Source organism: Peromyscus maniculatus, chromosome 20 (genome assembly GCF_049852395.1).
Source record: "Peromyscus maniculatus bairdii isolate BWxNUB_F1_BW_parent chromosome 20, HU_Pman_BW_mat_3.1, whole genome shotgun sequence".
Lineage (NCBI taxonomy): Eukaryota > Metazoa > Chordata > Mammalia > Rodentia > Cricetidae > Peromyscus > Peromyscus maniculatus.
Genome location: NC_134871.1, coordinates 23,189,533 through 23,209,946, shown reverse-complemented (window position 1 = coordinate 23,209,946; position 20,414 = coordinate 23,189,533). Strand labels below are relative to the sequence as shown.

General features: G+C 35.1%; 1 protein-coding gene across 49 annotated transcripts in view; it reads left to right on the top strand.

The window, feature by feature from the left end:
* The window catches only part of Rims2 (regulating synaptic membrane exocytosis 2), a 491,805-nt gene that overhangs the window by 238,281 nt on the left and 233,110 nt on the right, over positions 1–20,414 (top strand). For 25 of the 49 annotated variants that reach the window (XM_042265269.2, XM_042265264.2, XM_042265278.2 and 22 more), the window contains 3 exons: positions 2,167–3,092; positions 16,673–16,881; positions 18,484–18,603. In XM_042265269.2, coding sequence (XP_042121203.1) covers positions 2,167–3,092; positions 16,673–16,881; positions 18,484–18,603 — 1,255 coding nt within the window. Of the gene's footprint in view, positions 1–2,166; positions 3,093–7,308; positions 7,369–16,473; positions 16,542–16,672; positions 16,882–18,483; positions 18,604–20,414 lie in introns of all 49 variants that reach the window. The other 24 variants (XM_042265288.2, XM_042265286.2, XM_076555845.1 and 21 more) reach the window with 3 other exon arrangements.

Sequence of the window (20,414 nt, the reverse complement as noted above, 5' to 3'; positions counted from 1 at the left end):
TCATAAATGTTTTCAAATGTCTACTGCTCCAGTTTTAGAGATTTGATATTAATTGGTAAATGTGGTCAGTATTATAGTGATATCGTTAACACAAACCATTTAAGACTGCCAATGGAAATTATAATAATAGCAGGATGAAGTTAATATATAATATATAAATTCAAACTGCCTCTGGAATATTAGAAAAGTAACTTAAATTTGGAAAAAGTTTTTTGGGGGCCATTTTCTCATCAATCATTATGATTTTGTAAAAAGTTTTAAGTAATTGATATGTTTTCTTACTCAAATTACTATGCATAGTTAGATAAACATTTGTAATGGAACATCTGGTGCAGTACACAAGTGGAATATTTAGAAATGACTGGGGAGTTAGTACTTGACTAGAAATTCTCAGCAATGACAGAAAGTGCTGCTTGGTAAGGTAGATAGATACAAGATCTTTCGAATGTGTTTTCTACTCATGGGTTCCTGTAACATTGCTTTAGTATGGTCAAAGAGAAAAATAATTTTACCCTGTAGTTTAATAATGAGAAGTATGTGAGTTGAAATAAAGGGAATTTAAGTATGTGTTATCATTATATCAGGAAATAGGAATAAATAGAATGCAAGAGAAGAAAACTTCAGGTGCTATATAGTGTCCCATATATTTTATTAGAAAAAAAAGTGTACTTTTGCCTTGTGTGTCTTAAATCCTCAGAATCTTTGAATGATTAACCCAGAACTTCCTTGGTGAATTGCTTTGAATTATTAGTCATGGGTTGAATATTATTGAATGCTTTATTGTCCTTTTAGAGAAATGTACACATTATCGTTTTTTTCTGAAAATAACAAATACTAAGGCTTATTTCATAAGACTTTGTGCAGACTGGACACCACCATACAGATTAGACATATTTGAATTTTAATGGAGTTTACTTAGTTCCTGAAAATACAGTAGTGTCTGAGCACATAGAAATTTTAAAATTTAAAATACAGTATGTATGAAATGATTCATGGTATACTTGTTAGATATTTTCTTGTCACAATATAATATGTCAGAGTAACAGAGTAGATTATTTACTTTCAAGAATCTTACAATGGAATGTTACCTGGCTTTTGGTAGAGTTTTAATATACTAAATTGTTGTACTTCAAGTTTTATTTTGATTAACAGGACCAATAATCCCTCCAATTTCAGGTTTCAACCACTATTCCATTGTACTTAAGTCCAACAGAAATGAGCATGTATACTATGATTCAGATGTTCCAGGCCTATTTCATAATCAACAAAGTGATTGCTAGTTTAATATTGAATTTTCGTTTACTATGGAATGATAAAAAACAAAACCACTTAGATGTTTTAGCAAAGGACTGACTGTATATTAACGATCATTCTTTTGGAACTGAATTCTATACTGGAAGGTAAACTTTCTTATTTGTGTCTGTAGTTGGATTCCTCTGTTAAGAAGACTATTTACTTTATACTTACTCTCAAATCTTTTGTGTTGTTTCCTCAAGGTAGGAATAAAGTTGACTTTTGATACTTCTGTAGTACTAAGCATAATTTGATAATATTCCATGGGAAATCCTTAATACTTTAAGGTTTCATTTAAACAAATTATCTTGCTGAAGCTTAGGATCAGTGTTATAAGATCATAGTTCCTTAGGACCATTCAGCATCTTAAGATTGGTGATAATAGTGTTGCATTCATTTATGTGTTTCTCATTGATAATTCAGTGTGCAACATTAGTGCTTCCCAATATCTGTTTGCTAAAATAATCTCAGTCTAAGTGTATAATTCACATTTCTTTGAAAATACAGACTCTCCAAGATTAGGTGCAATAAGTGTAACTGAGAAATTCAGATCCTGTAACTGCAGTGTAATTTTCATGTTATACACTTACGATAATGTTTTTTTTCTTTAGTCACTTGTATAAAAGTAATGCCCAAAGTAAATTGAATGTTCTATATCACGTACTTGCATGACACATGTATGCATACACAGGCACAGGTACACACACCGTGTTGTATAGATTACTATTACAATATTAAAGTATTTTTAAGCTATGTCCTTCACAAGAAAAAAGACACAAGGATCTACCCGAATGTATCCATCCAGCTGGCATTGAATCAGTGAAGTGTAACTTGCTTAAATGTCATCTCAGAGTCTTTTTCTTTGGTTACTAGGAAAAGAAGTCCATCACTGTCCCGGGATCAAAATCGAAGATACGACCAGAGTGAAGAGAGAGAGGAGTATCCACAGTATGTTCCTTCAGATAGCACAATGCCTAGATCGCCATCAGATTATGCTGATAGACGATCTCAACGGGAACCTCAGTTTTATGAAGAACCTGACCATTTAAATTATAGGGATTCTAACAGGAGAGGCCGTAGACATTCCAAAGAGTATCTTGTAGACGACGAGGATGTGGAGAGCAGAGATGAATATGAAAGGCAGAGGAGGGAGGAGGAGTACCAGGCTCGCTACAGAAGCGATCCGAATTTGGCCCGGTATCCGGTCAAGCCACAACCCTATGAAGAACAAATGCGGATCCACGCTGAAGTGTCCCGAGCACGACACGAGAGAAGGCACAGTGATGTGTCTTTGGCAAACGCTGAACTCGAAGATTCCAGGATTTCTCTGCTAAGGATGGATCGACCCTCAAGGCAGAGATCTGTATCTGAACGTAGAGCTGCGATGGAGAGTCAACGCTCTTATTCTATGGAAAGAACTCGAGAGGCTCAGGGGCAAAGTTCTTATCCACAAAGGACCACAAACCACAGTCCCCCAACCCCCCGGAGGAGCCCTATCCCGGTCGATAGACTGGACACCAGGCGAGCTGACTCCCCGCGGAAGCACCACCACTTAGATCCCAGCTCTGCTGTCAGGAAAACCAAACGGGAGAAAATGGAGACCATGCTTAGAAACGATTCTCTGAGCTCAGACCAGTCGGAGTCAGTGAGGCCCCCTCCGCCGCGGCCTCACAAATCCAAGAAAGGAGGTAAAATGCGCCAGGTTTCCCTGAGCAGCTCTGAGGAGGAGTTGGCGTCCACACCTGAGTACACGAGCTGTGACGATGTTGAGATTGAGAGCGAGAGTGTGAGCGAGAAAGGTAAGCACTGCCCGCAGTCCCGCTGGGCTGTCGGGGCTGGCTCTGTGAGAACGCCTGAGCGAACCTCGGGCTATTTCTACACGTATTCCAAGTATTTTAGAGGTGTTGTCCATATGAGAAAAATCCTACATTATAAAAACGGAGTGCCTCTTTATCCTTGTATAAAAAGACCATTTAGAAAACGCTCTCTTGATTTTTTTGAAGGCTTCCTTGTATTATTAGATGGCATACTTACACAGACTCATTCTAGTTTGAAAAGTAACATTTCTTTTTTTTTGCATTTCTTTATAAAAGTAGGAAAGTGTTTACAATAGAATACTTGAAACATTGCTCAAGGTATTTTAAAGAATGAAGTACCACCATATCCCTTTCCTAAAATGAACTGCTGTTATACTTAGGTTTCAGCCCCTTCTCTCTCAAAGTAGAGTTTTTGGATTTATAAATTTAGTATAACACTATAAATAACTTAATACCGTTTTTCAATTGCTGTCATATAATCTTATTTTCAAGTCATTTACTATTCTTTAGAAATTTAAGTGACTGCACTTTGTTCTATCATAAGAATATATTATGAACTAAATATTTGTTTGAGGTATAGAAATTTCTTCTAAATGCTATGTAAGTAATATTGCCATGGTCTTCTTTATGCATACTTTTTTGCCTACATATCTGAGTGTGTGTGTGTGAATTTTGGGTTTTATATTCATATTTTAGAGTTGCTTTCCAGAAAAGTTCTTAACATCTTCTGTGCTAATTTCACGTGTGCTTGAACTTTTTATTTCACAGCATCAAATTTTTGTCTACTGAATAGGCCACAAAAATATCACATCTCATTATCTGAATTTCATCTTATTTTATTGTGATATGAGTCACCTGTTCATCCCTTTATTCTTCCTGTCCACTTCCTTCTGGATATTTACTAGTTTTCTCTTATTAATTTATAAGACTTGGTTTGAGAATTGGGATTTTTGTCTAATTATCTATTATTTTGTTAAATTTATTCCTCGTTGGATGCTTGTCTATTAATTTCCTTTGATCATCTGGAGATAGCATGCTTAGTACAGCTGCAGTTGAGTTTTCTTTGTTGATATTTTTCCATTATGCCTGTCCTTAGACACTCTTTTTTCATCTCCAAATCTATAAATATTTATATATATATATACATATATATATATATGTTCTCTTTTAAATTAGTTTTTTTTAACCATTAAAATTCCCCCTGGCATTTATTTTGATATATGGTAAAGTATATTAGATTGATGAGTATCTAACATGAATTCTTCATGCCAAATTCTGCTTCTCCTTCCTTCCAGTTCTGTCATAACGCTTAGTAGATAGTCCTTTTCTCTTTTAGAATAATCAGTAGTAATAAGCAGAGGAATCCAGGAAGTCATATAAAATTATGTAATATAAAATTAACATAGTGATTTTTACACTGAAACATAAGTAATTAATTAGAAAATACAAATCAAAAATAGTTCTTATCTAAAATTAAACCAGAAAAATGTAATTAAAAAATAATTATCAAGACATGATGGTATTTGCAGGAAATACAATAAAATTTTCCTCATAACAAAGGAAGATAAGAATAGAGGTTCTTTCCTATTACTGTCTAGGAAGACTAAACACTACAACATTGAAATGTCCCCACAGTGTCACGAGATTAGCAATAGCTCAGTCTCCGTTGGGTCCTTACATTGCCCTATTCTGTAACGCTAACAGCTGTAGAACAATAGCTGGAGTTGTGAGGGAGAAGTCACTTCACCAGATACCAACAAAGTAACAGTTATTGCAAGTGTGGCTGGATAGGAAATTTGACAGATCAGTATATTTTATGTAGTATATTAAAAAGTCTTGAATAATAATATCTAAAAGCACTACTGTACAAAAGAGGACATAAAATTTTAAACAAATGGATCAGGGAAATGCACATGCAATTGAAAATTAAGTTAGCCTTATTTCATAATTATTACTTTCAGTTGTGAGCTATGAGAAAATTGAGTTAATAGAAATGTAACTTCTAAAAGAGAACTGTAGGTCTCAATCAGTTTTATTAAATCTGTATAGACATTTTAGTTTCCTGAAGAAATAGTCTTTAAGTACACTTAATAATGGTGGTTTTCCACATTTGGTAGGGTATATATTATGATACTAATAGATCAAAAGCTGATAGTTATTTTTGGTGGTTTGGTTTCTCTACCATCTGGTAAATAATTTACTTATCCTTTGCTAAAATAATGCCTTCATCTATGGAACAAGAATATATTTTAACAAAACTCACAGAGGTGCTTCATTGTTAATGCCTGAAAGAATTCTATTTGATAGCACGTAGGGTTATCTGGTCCATTGGTTCTAAAGTAATGACATTAAAAACTCTCATAAATTAGCTATGTGTTTGTTATACATTCATACATGATGCTATTAGGCACAAGTTCACCATGTGTTATATACTGGAAGAAACTTCCTATCATTCACATCTATGCTCTCTTCTAAACTGAGCTCCAAGGACCGACTCTTGTACAGGGTCCTACTTATTGCCTACCTAATAATTTGTTTTACAAAGCACTGTTTCTACTAATAGGCACAATCATCCTTTCATGTTTAGTGGAAGAAATGGAAACAATGCAGTCTTCCCTGTTGAATAGTTCTTCACTGGTAGAGTAGTGAGAAGAAATGGTAGCTCTACTGCTGCCAGTTGAGAGTAGGAGTTTCTGAGAAGATGCCTGGATCCTGTCTTCACATTGCATCATTATGGTAACATTGTTTAGTTGTGAAAAGGTATCAGATGTAGAAGTAAGCAATTTATAAACATAATTCATAGTCATCCTTGGTGGTTAACTAGTGCATGGCATTTCCCCCTAATAATTAAAAGAATTTATTAGCAGCCTCTGAACATGCTTTTTTCTTAGAAATTTTTGTGGCAATATATTCTGCTGAGGATCAGTGGAATTTCCCTTTCTTTTGTCACCCTAGGCTGAACAATCCCAAGGAAGTTGTTTTACACCATAGCTAGCTTTTCCATTGTCTTTATTTTTCTGTTCCTTCTCATTTTTAAAAAAATATATCAACTCTCAGATCTTTGCAAGGCATATTTGGGCCAACTAGTATAATTTAAAGGTTTTTTTAATCTAATAATGTACATGTAGCATAGACTCATGTCATTGCAGAAAGCTTCTTCTGTCCAAGCATTAGTATGTGTCTACAACACAGAAGATATTCCTGCTGTTTTAATGGTAAAGGTTCATCTTTCAGTTCAAAACAAACTTTGATTTTGATTTTTTTTAAACTTGCTTTCCTATTGGCTGGTCTTATATTTTTTCTTCTAGACTTTATTTATAGAGTGATATTTTGATATTAATTCACTACTTAGGTTAGATTAGACCATATTAAGTACATAGAATTTCAGTCATAAGTAGCCTCAATGTCATTTTGCTTATCATATTTTGTTAAGTGACACTAATAGCCTATCAGTGAGTTTTTTATTATTTGTTTAAAAGGTTTTGAAAAGGTTGTTTAAGAGAAAATGCATTCCTTGCTCAGTCTCAGAGTTCAATCTTGGGTGTGGTATTCACTGAGCACACAATCTTGTTCTGCTTTTTAAAACCCTCTAGGCTGGGGCTGGAGAGATGCTCAGTGGCTCCTGCAGAGGACCTGAGTCAGTTCTCACCACCCATGTGGTTGTTTACAGCCATTTGTAAATCCAGTTCTAAGTTATCTGATGCCCTTTTCTGGCCTTTGCTGGCACCAGGCACACACGTGGTGCATATACGTATGTTCAGGCAAGACAGCCATGTACATAAAATAAAATAAAGAAATCTAAAACACTTAGGTCTAAGTCCTTATCTATAAATCTGTGAAGCATAATAATAGCATTTTTTTTTTGTAATTGGTTACTGAAGAAATCAAACGAAACTATACAAACACACAAATGACAATTAGCAAGTACCAGGTATTCTGATCACTTTTAGATTGCTTATTTAATGTTCTGTAGTAGTCAAGAATTCTACAAGATGATTCTCCAGCATTTTGAATGAAAATGTAATTGTGGTTATGTGGATTGTGTTGATTTCACCTCTTACAGGATCTGCCCCGTGTTAAGCCTCCTCATTGCTGTTTAAGAAGGATACACTGTTTTTTAATTGGTGAGGTATACTTTTGAGATATAATTCAATGCCTCAGTAAATGTAAAGCATCTATTTCTCATTTTTCTGCCAAGAACTTTTTCCGTGCCTATTATTTAGAAGGTGTTGGATTGGATCCAGTGGAGAATGTAGAGGTAAATAGCATTCTTTCTCACCTCAAGAAATTAAGAATAGAATTACTAGCTACATAGACTTCAGAAGAGTCATTGCTTCTATACGCTGACTTTTTTCCATGCACCATTTGTCTTATAACACTTATTTTTTAATTCAATGTGATATACTTACCTCTAGAATGTTAAGTTAATTATCTACCCTATTTGTGTTCATCTAGGCAATCACAAACCGATTGAGATAAATCTTTAATGCTGATGCCATAGTGTCTCTGAATTTAACTATTTAGTGTTATTCTCAAAGTTTGGAATGTTTTTGGTAAACTTTATAATGTACCTTTTGCTTTGTTATTTTTATTTCCCTTTTTAGACATCACCATCGATAGTTGGGCCTAGATAATCATGTTTGTGAGATTGTGTGTGCACAGCAGTGTGTTTCACAGCATCCCCAGCCCTGGCCTCCTACGTGCCAGTAACACTCCAGTCTACTTGTGATGACCATAAAGATGTCTAGACAATGCCAGTCATCCTTTATGGAAAGAATCCACACCTTTGTCCCCACCCCCTTTCCTGTCTCTCCACTTCCCTTCTTCTTCTCCTTATGGATATGTTCACATCTTTTAAATATTTTTTTTTAATTAGAAAAGTGGAGCAGAGAAGAAAATATCAGACTAATTCAGAGATAAGGATAGTGGTTCTGTAACACTTTTGTTATATGTGTTTGTGTACGTGTGTGCATGCATATGTGTAGGCATTCTGTAGTCTAACAATGTAAAATTCATAATCATCCCTTGATTCTGCAAGGAATTATTCTAGGAACCCCCCACCCCATCAGATCTTACTATGCAAATGTTTAAGTCCTTTATCTAAAATGCCAGCATTTGCATATAACGTGTGTACACCATCCTGTACCTCTTACATCTTAAAACATACAATGGATATGTATGTACATAGTATTAACATACAATGGATATGTATACACATAATGTTGTACTGTTTTATGGTGAATAATGACAAGGACATATGCCAGTATGCGCTCATAGCAGGCACAGTCAGAAGTATTTTCAATCTTGGATGTTTGTTTATGGGATTGGAGTCTTCAGATACAGAGGGCTGTTTCATGCCGTGGATCACTGTCAAGCCACCTTCCCCTCTGTTACAACTCTGTGACTCACTCACTGCCAGAGTTCTAGCACTCTCATGTAGACCTAGAATCAGATTTGGGAGTGGTGTTTGATTGCTAATTGATGAATTGTAGATACTATGCTTTTCTTTTTTAAATTCAGTTTAATCACAATGTGGCATACTTCTGACTTCATTATACAGTTCTATTGTGAGCCATTTTCCTAACTGCATAGGGATGCCCTTTGGAAGCACTGACATTCAGTGTGGACTGATTTAGCCTCCTTTGCTTTCCAGGTCTTAATTCTACTCACTTTTAGATGGTTGTTAAAGGCCTTTTTTGGTTTACTTGGAAAATTTTTGGAAAAAATTGGGTTAGAAAATTCAAGAATTCATGCTTATGGTAGTTTCCTAAGCCATAAATTGTAAAATGCTTCTTTTAATTATTAGGTTTTTTTAAAGTAAGCCAAATATACTTAACCTTTTTTAAAAACTAGTGTTAATAAAGTTGAAAAGATGATACATTCTGTAGACAAGGCCCCCTTTCAGAAAGAAGCAAGTGTTTTTAAACATGAAAGTCCAGTTCTGAAAATGTTAGCTTTATATCAGCCCGGTTTAGATGTCACTATCAATTGTGACATTTGTCCTTTTGTATAATCTTACATTTCTTGTAGTCTTCAGCAGATCAACTGTATGTATTAACAAAACACAGGCTACTGAAAGGTTAGTATATATTAATAAATTGAAGAAAATGTTAATTTATGATACTTGAGATATTTAAACAAGTAAAGCATTCTAGACCATGTGGCCTCAAAGCTATTTGTGGAAGTTCTAATAATGAGACTTTTCCTTTTCTGGATAGCTATTTTCTAAAGACTTATGCAAAAAAAATAGTTTTTAAAAATCAAAGATTTATTGCCATGTGTACTAATTTTGTTGGCAAGTAATTTTATGCTAAGTACCTTTATCAGTTGTAATATTGATCCTGGACTTTCACTTTTGAATACGTAGAACTCAGTCATACTGAAGCTACATAGATATAACTAATTATGCTGTACTTTTTTTTATTAGGCAGCATCATGAAACCTCGGTATCATGTTTTTTAAAAGTACATGTGAAATCAAGGACAGGCACCTATTATGAAACTTCCTTTTTTTTTTTTTTTGATTTTCAAGACAGGTTTCACTGTGTTTCTCTGGCTCTCCTGAATCTCACTCTAGACCAGGCTGGCTTCAAACTCACAGAAATCTGCTTGCTCTTGCCTCTGGAGTGCTGGGATTAAAGGCAGGAGCCACCGCCACTTGGCATGAAACTTCTTTTAAAATGTTATTTTATGAGTATTTTTGTTTTTTGCCTCCATGTATATCTGTGCAACACATTTATGTATGGTGGATGCAGAAACCAGAAAAGGGCATGGTTTCTTTGGAACTGGAGATATAGTGAGTTTTGAGCACCATGTGGGTGTTGAGAATCAGATTCAAGTCCTCTGGAAGAGTAGCCAGTGCTCTTTAACTGCTGAGGCGTCATCCCTGCCCCCAAGATATACTTCTTGACATCAAGTGTTTGTCATCATTTCATGGTAGCATTTCTTGCATTGTAATGACGTCTAACACAGAGCCACTGTTCTTAGGTATTGATCACAATTCCTAAAGGCTGCTTCCAGGTCCTTTCCCTCTGGCTATCCATCATAGCTACTTAGTAAGCTGCAAAGAGATTATCTACAAACAAGGTGAAGAGCAACTGGATGATGCAGAGTGCTGTCTTGCCTCCCTAGGAGCAAATCCCAGGTCCCATAAAAAGAGGAAGACCATGACATAGGGAATATGGCAGCCACCTTGTATTCTTCTGAACACATTCTAGTAGCCTGGGAACAATACCATGGAGTGTATTTAGAAAACAATTGCCCTATGTAGCCTCTCCTGTAGAGAACTGTTTATTATTGGGTTTATGTGGGAATACCCCTATGTGATAAATTGACCTACAGAAAAGTTTCAGCATCAATTCTCAGAATCCTGCATCTGGGAGACTTCATCAGAGGAGTCTGTGTTTCAGTTAATTGTGTTGAAACCATGTTGTGTGATCCTCTCAGCAAAGCACAAGGACCCCAACTCTGCACTCAAGAAATCTATTTTAATTATATTCAGTTTGGAGTTTTCCAATACTATTTTACCTGGGACTCTGCAAATTAATGAAGCCATTAGCATTTTGCAGAACCTGTGTTGAATGGAACATATGTTAGGAAATTGCAGCACTTATCTTTAGAAATTGAAGAGAATAAATGACCAATGTGAGAAGCAGGAGGGAAAATAGGACATGCTTACTTTTATTCATAAGGGAGATGATAATACCATCAACTTTGATATAACTATAATTTGCAAAGAATCTTTATGATTATTACTTTATTCCAACCTTTCAGTAGTCTGCAGGATATGACAGTTAATCTCCTTTCAAATAAATGAGAAATTGAGACCCATTGTAGTGAGTAACTTGCCAAATCACAAAACGAAGGAAGGATGGAATCATGTCAGTAATTTAACATAAGTGTTCCAGCTGCAAGTATGAAACATGTCATTGTATGCTGCAATTTCTTTAAAATTATTATGTTAAAATAGTGATGTTGAAGAATGCCGTAGTTCACTACTTAAGTTTAAAACTTTCATAAACCTAATGAAAAACAATTATATAATATTTTGGATAAGCTCTTGCCTAAATTTAAAATACAAATAGACAATTGGCTCAGTTTGTATTGAAAGAATCTTATTTTAAGATCTGAATCTTTTGATTACTTATAGCCAGATCATCGTATTTAATTATTTCATTTTACACTAACGGACTAGCTGGCTGTCAGACTGAGTTGGAGCTGGTGTGTTTTCTGTAGAGCTTCCTAGTTGAGACCTTGATCTTCTCGACAGCTTCCTGACAACACTCTTCAGCCAACACCTTCAGGAATGGGGTGATGGCTGTCCAAACGGCAGCCAGACCTTGGCTTAGCTTTACATTGAAGTGATGACTCATCTGTAGGAAGTTGCTAGCATAGAACAGTGAGAGCATATGTGCCCTTCACTAGTTCCTCCAACGTTTACAACTTGTGTTCAGAGGAAGAAACTGACAGTAGAGCAATGTGTGTCTGTACTGCCTTCCTCCTTTTTCTGTCGGGGGTATATCCCAAGAGCCCCAGTGCTTCCTGTATCCACAGACAGTCTGTGACGCTACATTATACCATTCATCATCATATGCATATTGATAGTTTAATGTGTAAATTTAGCAAAACAAGAGATTAGTAACTATAACAGCTAATAATAAAACATATTAACAATATTCTGTAATGAAGTCTCTCTCCTTGGCCACAGACAAGGTAGTAGATAGAATATGGAGACTAAAAGGTAACTTACTTCTTGGGTGGGACAGACTAAGACAATGCCCTGATTAGTCCCATGACTCAGAGCACAAATGTAAAACTTAAGGATTTTTTTTATTTTCAGAATTGTCCATTAATAATTTTGGACTATGGTTGATTGTCTTACAATGATCATTGTGATGCTGTCTCTAGAGAGACATCACTTTAAGCACATCTTTCTTACATGTGCCAATCACTAAGAAGACCTCAAAAAGTCACATAAATATTATTTCATTCATAAAACATCCCCCAATGACATTTTGAGATTTTTTTCCATTTAGCATTAATGCATTTGAACACATTCTAAATGTCAATAGTTTTTCCTATTCAATAATCTCCCCCACCTTCAGTTAATTTTTAGGCAGCATCTGTGATGTCTGTATGTCCCTTTGTTCAGCTGTTATGTATTGTAGAATGTTTTGGTTATTTCAGCTTTGGAGCTATATAAATAAAGAAATTGTTTTTGACTTTTTTTCTATTTATAAAGCAGTTGGCTTTCATTGTTAAGTACCTTAGCTTTAGATTTTATGTTGTATTTTACGTTGGTCAAGTTTCTGTCTATTCATCATTCTCTGAATCTTTAAAAAATATTTTCAGTATCAATAGATAAATTGATAGGATCATTTGATTTTCTTCTTTAATTTGTATAAATGATGAATTATATTGAATTTGAGATATCTACTCGGTGTTCCAGAAACAAACTTCATTTGGTTATAGATTATTTCTTCCTTGCTAAATTTTATTTATGAATATTTTGTTAAGTATTTCCTTGGTCACGCTTAGATTTATTATTTTCACTTTCTTTTATGTTTGCCATTGGCTCTTCCCTCCCTCCCTCCCTCCCTCCCTCCTTTCTTTCTTTCTTTCATCTTCCTTTCATTTTTTTTGGTTTCTTTTTTATCTTTCTTGTATTCCCTTGAGTTGTTTGAACATTTTTTGATTTTTCTAGTTTTTCCTTTCATAATTTTTTGTTGATTGCTCTAGATAATGTAATATGTTTCATGTGTACCTTTTACATACTACCAGCTTGTATAGTTACCCATTTAGAGGTAAATAGAGAAACCTTTTGCTCTTGTACTTAGTTATCTCCCCCTCTTAAATATTCCTTGTTCATGGGTTGAAAACCAAACATTAGGCATTGTATACTTTGCACTTCAGATATCTTAGATAATTTAGAAAACTCGGAGAACAAAACTCGGTTGTATCCACCCATGTTTTCACTTGCCGTGTTTCCCATTCCCTTTGCTGTTTCCAGGCTCCTTGTCACTCCATGTGTCGGTGTCCTTAGCCGCTCTTCTAGAGTAGTCCTGCCGGTGAAAAACTCCTTAGCCTTCTTTTCTCTCACAGCGTTCTTCGTTCGTGAAAGATAATTTCATCATCTTTAGAATCTAGGTTGTTTTTTTTTTTTTCTCATCCCTTGTACCCTACCAAGTTCTTCTGCAACATTTTATGTCAGTCAGTGTAATTCTTTCCCTCCTTTTTATAAAAGTGTGTGTGTGTGTGTGTGTGTGTGTATTATAATAGTTTTTATTTTTATTTTTTAGTTTGGTTAGACTATATCTTTGTATGGATTTTTGTGTTCTTCTAATTTAAAGACATTTTGAACCTGTAGGCTTACATTTTTACAGTATAGGAAATTTTCAACTCCTAACTTTTAATACTTTTTCAGCTTATTTTTTTCTCATTCTATAATGAGAATGAATATCTTTTATTACCATCTCTCAGGTTTTGAATATTTGTTCACCTTCTATAATTCTTTAGTCTATTTCCATTTTCCATATTGAGTAACTTTTTTTCCCATTCTACACTCCAAGGCATGTAGTCATTGCTCTGTCCTCTCTGCATTGCGGAGGAGCCCATCATCTGGCTTTGGTATATTTCAGGCGGTTTTCAGTTATACATTTTCCAGTTGGTTATTTTCTGTCTTTTAACGGTTCTTGCTCTAGATCCATGAATATGTTTTTATATCATTACCAAATGACATTTTATTATATTAGTTTTGCCCTTTGAAGTCATACAAGAGTTATTATTAAATAGTGACTGCTAATGTCTACATACCATTATTTGTGATAGTTTCAGATATTTTTTCCATGTGTTTGATGATCATTACTTTATTTAATTCTCAAAATGGCACTAGATTTTACTCCTTTAACAAATGCTATTCAATACCAGGTGTATGATACTTTTATACCTTTTTTTTCATTAATAGGAGGAATATTTACTTTGGTTTCAAACATTTTAAAGTACTAAACTATGTTATTTACAGAGTACAGGCCACATTTCTGACCTTTGTGTAGTCTGAAATCAGGAGAGGATGAGAGATTGTGAACTGAATGAATTTTCTTTCATTTAAATCACCCAGACTTTTTATTTATAGGTGTTATATTATTTATCTCCTTTAACTGAGAAACACATAATGCTTACTTATGGAATTATAGTATGTTTTGAGAAGGCAGCAGATTTTCTAAGATATAAATACTTTGAGGCTCCTGGGTCATCCCAAGCAGGGATATAAATATATAATGGACTGGTCACCTCCATCTATTGGTGTGAACTACTGGAATTCTAATTTTTTAATCTGTGTGATAAAGTTGTTTAAAAAAGCACCTTTCTGGTCCATGTGTAAAGAATGAAGTTCTTTCTATACATTTTATTTTGTGTGTATTAGAACATACAGTTTAATTTGTTTTCATAAACAAACATTTAAAGATAATTGTTTCCAGTCTCTGGGCTGCATTTGTCTGTGTACCGGGATTGCTGTGAATGTGGACCAACACATGTGTAGACTACAGTATCACATTACAGTGACATTAGACACGTCTACATGAGATCCTAATTGCTTGGGAGTCTTGTTAAAACAGATTGCTAGGCCCCACCAATTCCTTTTGATTCTCTGGATCTAGAGCGGTGCCCAATGCATGCAGTTCTGACATGTTTTCAGACTCTCTTCTTTCCACTTTAGGGACTTTAAACATCTTTATTCCTTGATCCAGGCCGGCCATTGTTTAATAACCTCTATGATACAGTTTTAAAAATCATTTTGCTTTTATGAAATATGAATTTTATAATCATTGTCCATCCTGTAATTTTGTCATCTCACAATTGTCTTTTTTTTTTTCAGTTGCTTTGACTAGAAATCTGAATTTTAACCTTGACTGTTCAGTTTTTCTTGATACAGGAAATTCTCAGTTCTTTTTTCTTGGGGTAGCTCTTATCATTACCTTTGTGCAGGTTATACTCACCTTTATCTTTCCCAGAGATTATTGAAAACACCTTTCAATTTTAGTTTCTCCTAACCCGATATCTTTATAGAATTTAGATCTAGCTTTTTAAAGCCTAGGTCAGATTTTGTCTTGTTTCACTTAAGGTTTGAAAATGGTAGCCTTTAATGGACATGAAAGGGTTCCTCTAAGCTGTGCTGTGGTGCATCACCATTCTTGCATAGCCCTCTGCTCTCCTTCCTTCCTTTCGTTGAAGGATGCTGATACCCACTCCCCATTTTGCTTTTTTATTTTTACAGCATGGTGTTTTTACTTCTTACTGGAATGTTCTCTCTTTTCCTTTCCTTATGTGTATCTCTTTACTTGTCCACTAAGTGACATCTTTCAGTTCCCATGTTAAAAATAGTTACTTTAGGTGTGTTTGGTGAGTTCACATTTTCTCCTAGTATTTTGTTCTTTCCTGTGACACACTCATCTGTTGTGTCTCTCCACACTGTTGCAAACATCTGTCATTGTGTTACCACTGCTCTAGAACTTAGTACAATATAGAACAAATGGAAGGTATTCTGTAAACATTTTTAAATGAATGAAAATACTAACAGTGTATAAAATATGTGTATATATGTATGTATATTGAAAAGAAGTCCCTTTTGAAGTAATAAATAAACACACTATGTTTGGGAAATAGATTTTTATCAGAAGTTACCATCATGTGATTTGTCTGTCAAAACTGTAACAATGTAATTTCTCAAAAAGATAAATTGTTTTAATGTAATATTAAGTAAGTCATGTTATATAAGTAAAATTTATTATTTCACTTTTCCTTTCTACTGATAGATATAGAAGGAAACTTTTAAAATCATTTTCACAGAAAATTGTTGTGTAACTATTTTTTAACACTTAAAATGTTGAGTTTTCATCATTCTAAAGATTGTCATATGTCATTTCCAGTAACAATACTTAATTATTTGGATTAAAATAGTATTATTGCTGAGCCACTGTGTAATTTACACACATTCAGCGGTCTTGAGAAAAACTCATGACTTGATACCAGCATGCCAAAATAAATGAACTCAAAACCAGGCTTTGTCAATCTCCTTATCCAATAGTCTTTGTTTCTACTTTTGCTTATTAGTAGCAAAAGTATTCCATTTTTAAGGAATTATTGCAAGGCTTTTGTTCTGTAGGCCTGTTTGACAACAAAAGACCTATATTTTGCATTTTGTGAGTTCTATTTGGAATCATAGCTTTTTCCTGGTATCTAATGAGTAATGCAGATAGAGTTCTTGAAAGCAATTAGGATCCCACAGTTTAAAATGTTTATAATTTCTCTATCTGTCCTTTTCCATTGTCTCCTTTATTGCGCTCTTGTCTGCCCGGCTCTCGCAGGAGACATGGATTACAACTGGTTGGACCATGCGTCTTGGCATAGCAGTGAGGCCTCCCCAATGTCTTTGGTGAGACATGTGGAGCCTTGCTATTTAATTTCCGTTATCATTTCACTTTTCCTTTTTTATTTACACCTTTGCATGTTTTCTTTTTTTGTATCTTTTTTTTTGTTTTGTTTTGTTTTATCTCACACTTGTAGGGGACAGTCAAAAGGGAAAAAGAAAAACTAGTGAGCAGGGAGTTTGGTCGGATTCTAACACCAGGTCTGGGAGACAAAGGAAAATGATGTACTGTGGTGGCCACTCTTTGGAAGAGGATTTGGAATGGTCTGAGCCTCAGATTAAGGACTCTGGGGTAGATACCTGTAGTAGCACCACTCTTAACGAGGAGCAGAGCCATGGTGAGAAGGTACTGCCTCTAGCCTGCTCATCTGGTCTTCCTTCGTTTGCTCTCTGTCACTCATTAAATCAGGACATAATGAAAAGACAGGGCATTTCAAGGGTCAATGTAGCATTTCTTAAGGTGCAGAAAAGAAAAACAAAACAACTGAACGACTAAGTCAAAAAGCCTTTTGCTTGTGTTGCTGTTCTCCTTGATCGACAGCATACCAAAATCTACGTAAATGAAAATAAAACTTAGGAACAAAGAAGTGTTTTGTGTGCAGTCGAATGAGAGAACTTTGAAATGTTATAAACAATAAATACTTTTGGATTGGCTTGTTTTAACGTTCACGTGTATTTTCCTCGGGATGAAAATCAAATTGTCGCTAGTCTGAATCCCAGGCAAAAGGGAGATGCTTGGGCGTGTTCGCACAGACAAAGTTGTTTTTCTTTTTTCCCTTCCACTGTCGTCTGTCCTTTGGTTCTGTCGTCATGGCGTTCTGATCAGTGTTGATTAGTGTTAGATTCATTGCCATCTGCTTTGATAGTTATTATTTTATTTGCTTTTAGCAGAGCAAAAAAAATGTAATCTTTCGCCATATAGATGTGATTGCCTGGAATTTGTCTTTTTGCCTGCTAAGTTTTGCATGGAGTTAGGCATGCTATTTTTAGGTGTCCATGGAATTATATGATTACACAAATCATTTACTTTGTTGCTTAGCATTATTATTAATAATGAAATGGTTCATCAGTTACAAGGTCACAAGAAACAAACAAGCGGGTAATATGACTGTTATGTAACAATAATTGTCTTTGAATTATCTATTAAAAGACATTTACTGAATCGATTAAAATGTCTAAAACAATAAGTAAACTGTTTGCCTGCAGTTGTGGTGGCCCATGTCCTTAATGTCAGCGTCACAGAAGCTCAGCTGAGGGAAATCATAAGATTTAGAGACCAACAGAGGCCACATAGCAATATCAAGGCCAACCCAAGCTACATAGTGAGTTCAAGGCAAGGTTGGGTTATGTAGCAAAACGCCATTTAAAATAAATTCAGTGAGTTTTTGTGAAGTGAGAGACATAATCTGTTTATCTTTGAGTAGATCCTGTTTCTTCCATGTGCATTCAATTGGACAGGTATTGGGAATTCATGTAGTTTTTATGTTAATTATGAGTTTAGATTTCACGTTTTAATGTTTTCCCTTTTAACTATTACTAAGATAGAGTATTTCAAAAATTTCCAAAAGTGTTTGAAGAAGAAATTGTCATTTTTTTTACCGAAGTCAATTAAGTAGATTTTTATTGTATCTTTTCTGCCTGTGAGGTTGAATTAATCTTCAGCAAGTTGAGTTAGCATATATTTTAAAGAAAATTTCAGAGCTATTATCCTTTAGTATATTGTGGTAGATGATAACTGAGAGTTTTCTATAATTGGATTTAAAAAACCCTTGCATTAATAAAAGTGGGGTTATAAAAAGAATATTTTAAGTGCTTAAGTCAATAATTTGGAATGTAAACTGGTTTGTGTAATCATAATACTTTAGAATTCTCATGTTTAGAGATACTGTACAATCATGGTAATTTGACATAAAATTAATTTTTCTTATTTGTTGATGTTGTATGTCAGCACCCTGTGACCTGGCAGCCATCCAAAGATGGAGATCGCCTGATTGGTCGTATTTTATTAAATAAGCGTTTGAAAGACGGGAGTGTGCCTCGAGATACAGGAGCAATGCTGGGTTTAAAGGTATGTAATGAACTCTATGGGGTTTGGCTCCATGTTACTTTATAGATCTATCAATAAAACAAATAGAGCTCTTTCTACCTGTGCCGATTTAGGGGCTATCTTATTTCCATTTTTAAGAATTCTAAAATACTGTCCTCCATTCCTGTAAACTCATTTTCCAAGTATTTTTAACAAGTTTCTGGGCTAGATGGATAATCAGAGGTAAAGCGATTGCTTGGTGAGTAAGAGGCCCTGATTCCTATTCCAGAACCCACATGTGGAAGCCAGGCATGGTTTTCCTACCCAAGAACCCACGTGCAGAAGCCAGGCATGGTGGCACACCCTGGTAATCCTGAAGCTGAGGAGGCAGAGATGGGCAGATTTCTTGTCCTTCCTGCTTTGCCAGCCCAATCTGCTCATCAGATTCTGGGTGGGTGGTGAAGAAGGACACTAAAGGTTGTCCTCTGGTCTTCCTGCAAATGCACACACATCCGTGCACACTCATATGCATCTACACCCGCAAACAGACAAACACATCATTCATACTGTACACATGTGTACCTGCAGACACACAAACATCTATGCACACTCATACACATACATGCACACCTGCAAACATAGACAACTCTATGCATACTGTACACAGGTACACCTGAAAACACACACATGCATCCAGGCACGCTCATGCACATGTAAACCTGTAAACACATATCCAGGCACACACATGCACATGCACATATGCAAACTCAAACATCTATGCACACTTATATATATGTACACTTGCAGACATACGCACAAATCTGTGCACATTTATATACATGCACACCTGCAAATACACACGTTTTATGCATACTCATACACATATTCACCTGCAAACACACAAACGTCCAAGCACACACATACACATGTACACCTGCAAACACACAAACGTCCAAGCACACACATACACATGTACACCTGCAAACACACAAACGTCCAAGCACACACATACACATGTACACCTGTAAACACACACACAGCCAAGCACACACATACACATGTTCACCTGCAAACACACACGCACATCCAAGCACACATATACACATGTACACCTGCAAGCACACACACATACATGTGCACACAGTTATTTTCCGATAGTCCATAATAGTAGTTTTACATACATTTTTAAAAGACATTGATAATAACCTGGTTAAAAAAGTTTGAATCCTAAACACAATAGGTATACTTGAGCTCAAACTGTTTATCTTGGCTATAATTATGTCAGTATTAAAGTAAGAGCTTTAATTTTTATTATGCAAATTTGAAAATATAATATGTATTAAATCAAAATGTATTTTTTGTTGATGTAGTAAATTTTTTTTTATGTCTAAATGTGTATGTTTTATGGAAAACTGGTTAGGATTAGTTTGGGGTGTCAGGGTCAAACTAAAGCCCTGATGCATGCTAGTTAATCACTCTGCAACTGAGTTATATCAACCCTCAAATATACCATATGAAATCTGGACACCCCTAAATAATTGTGTCAGGTGACAAATATATCGATCTCTATATTTGAACAGGAAAGTCATAGAACACTATTTGGCAAATAAGAAAATAGAGCTCTTTTAGCTTTTGTATATCTAATATTCCTAATGAAAAACTGAAATCAAAAAGAATAAATGTTTCAGAGTTAAGCCATTGCTCCAGAAATTGTACTCTAGAAAATAGTAAGCGGTAGGATAAAAAATATTGGTGTTGTGAGATGGGATGGTTGGTGTGTTTGACACTTACCTCTCATCTTAGTCAGTACTCATGGAGGTCTCCTAGTTTTCCATGGTTGTGGAGAGACGGTG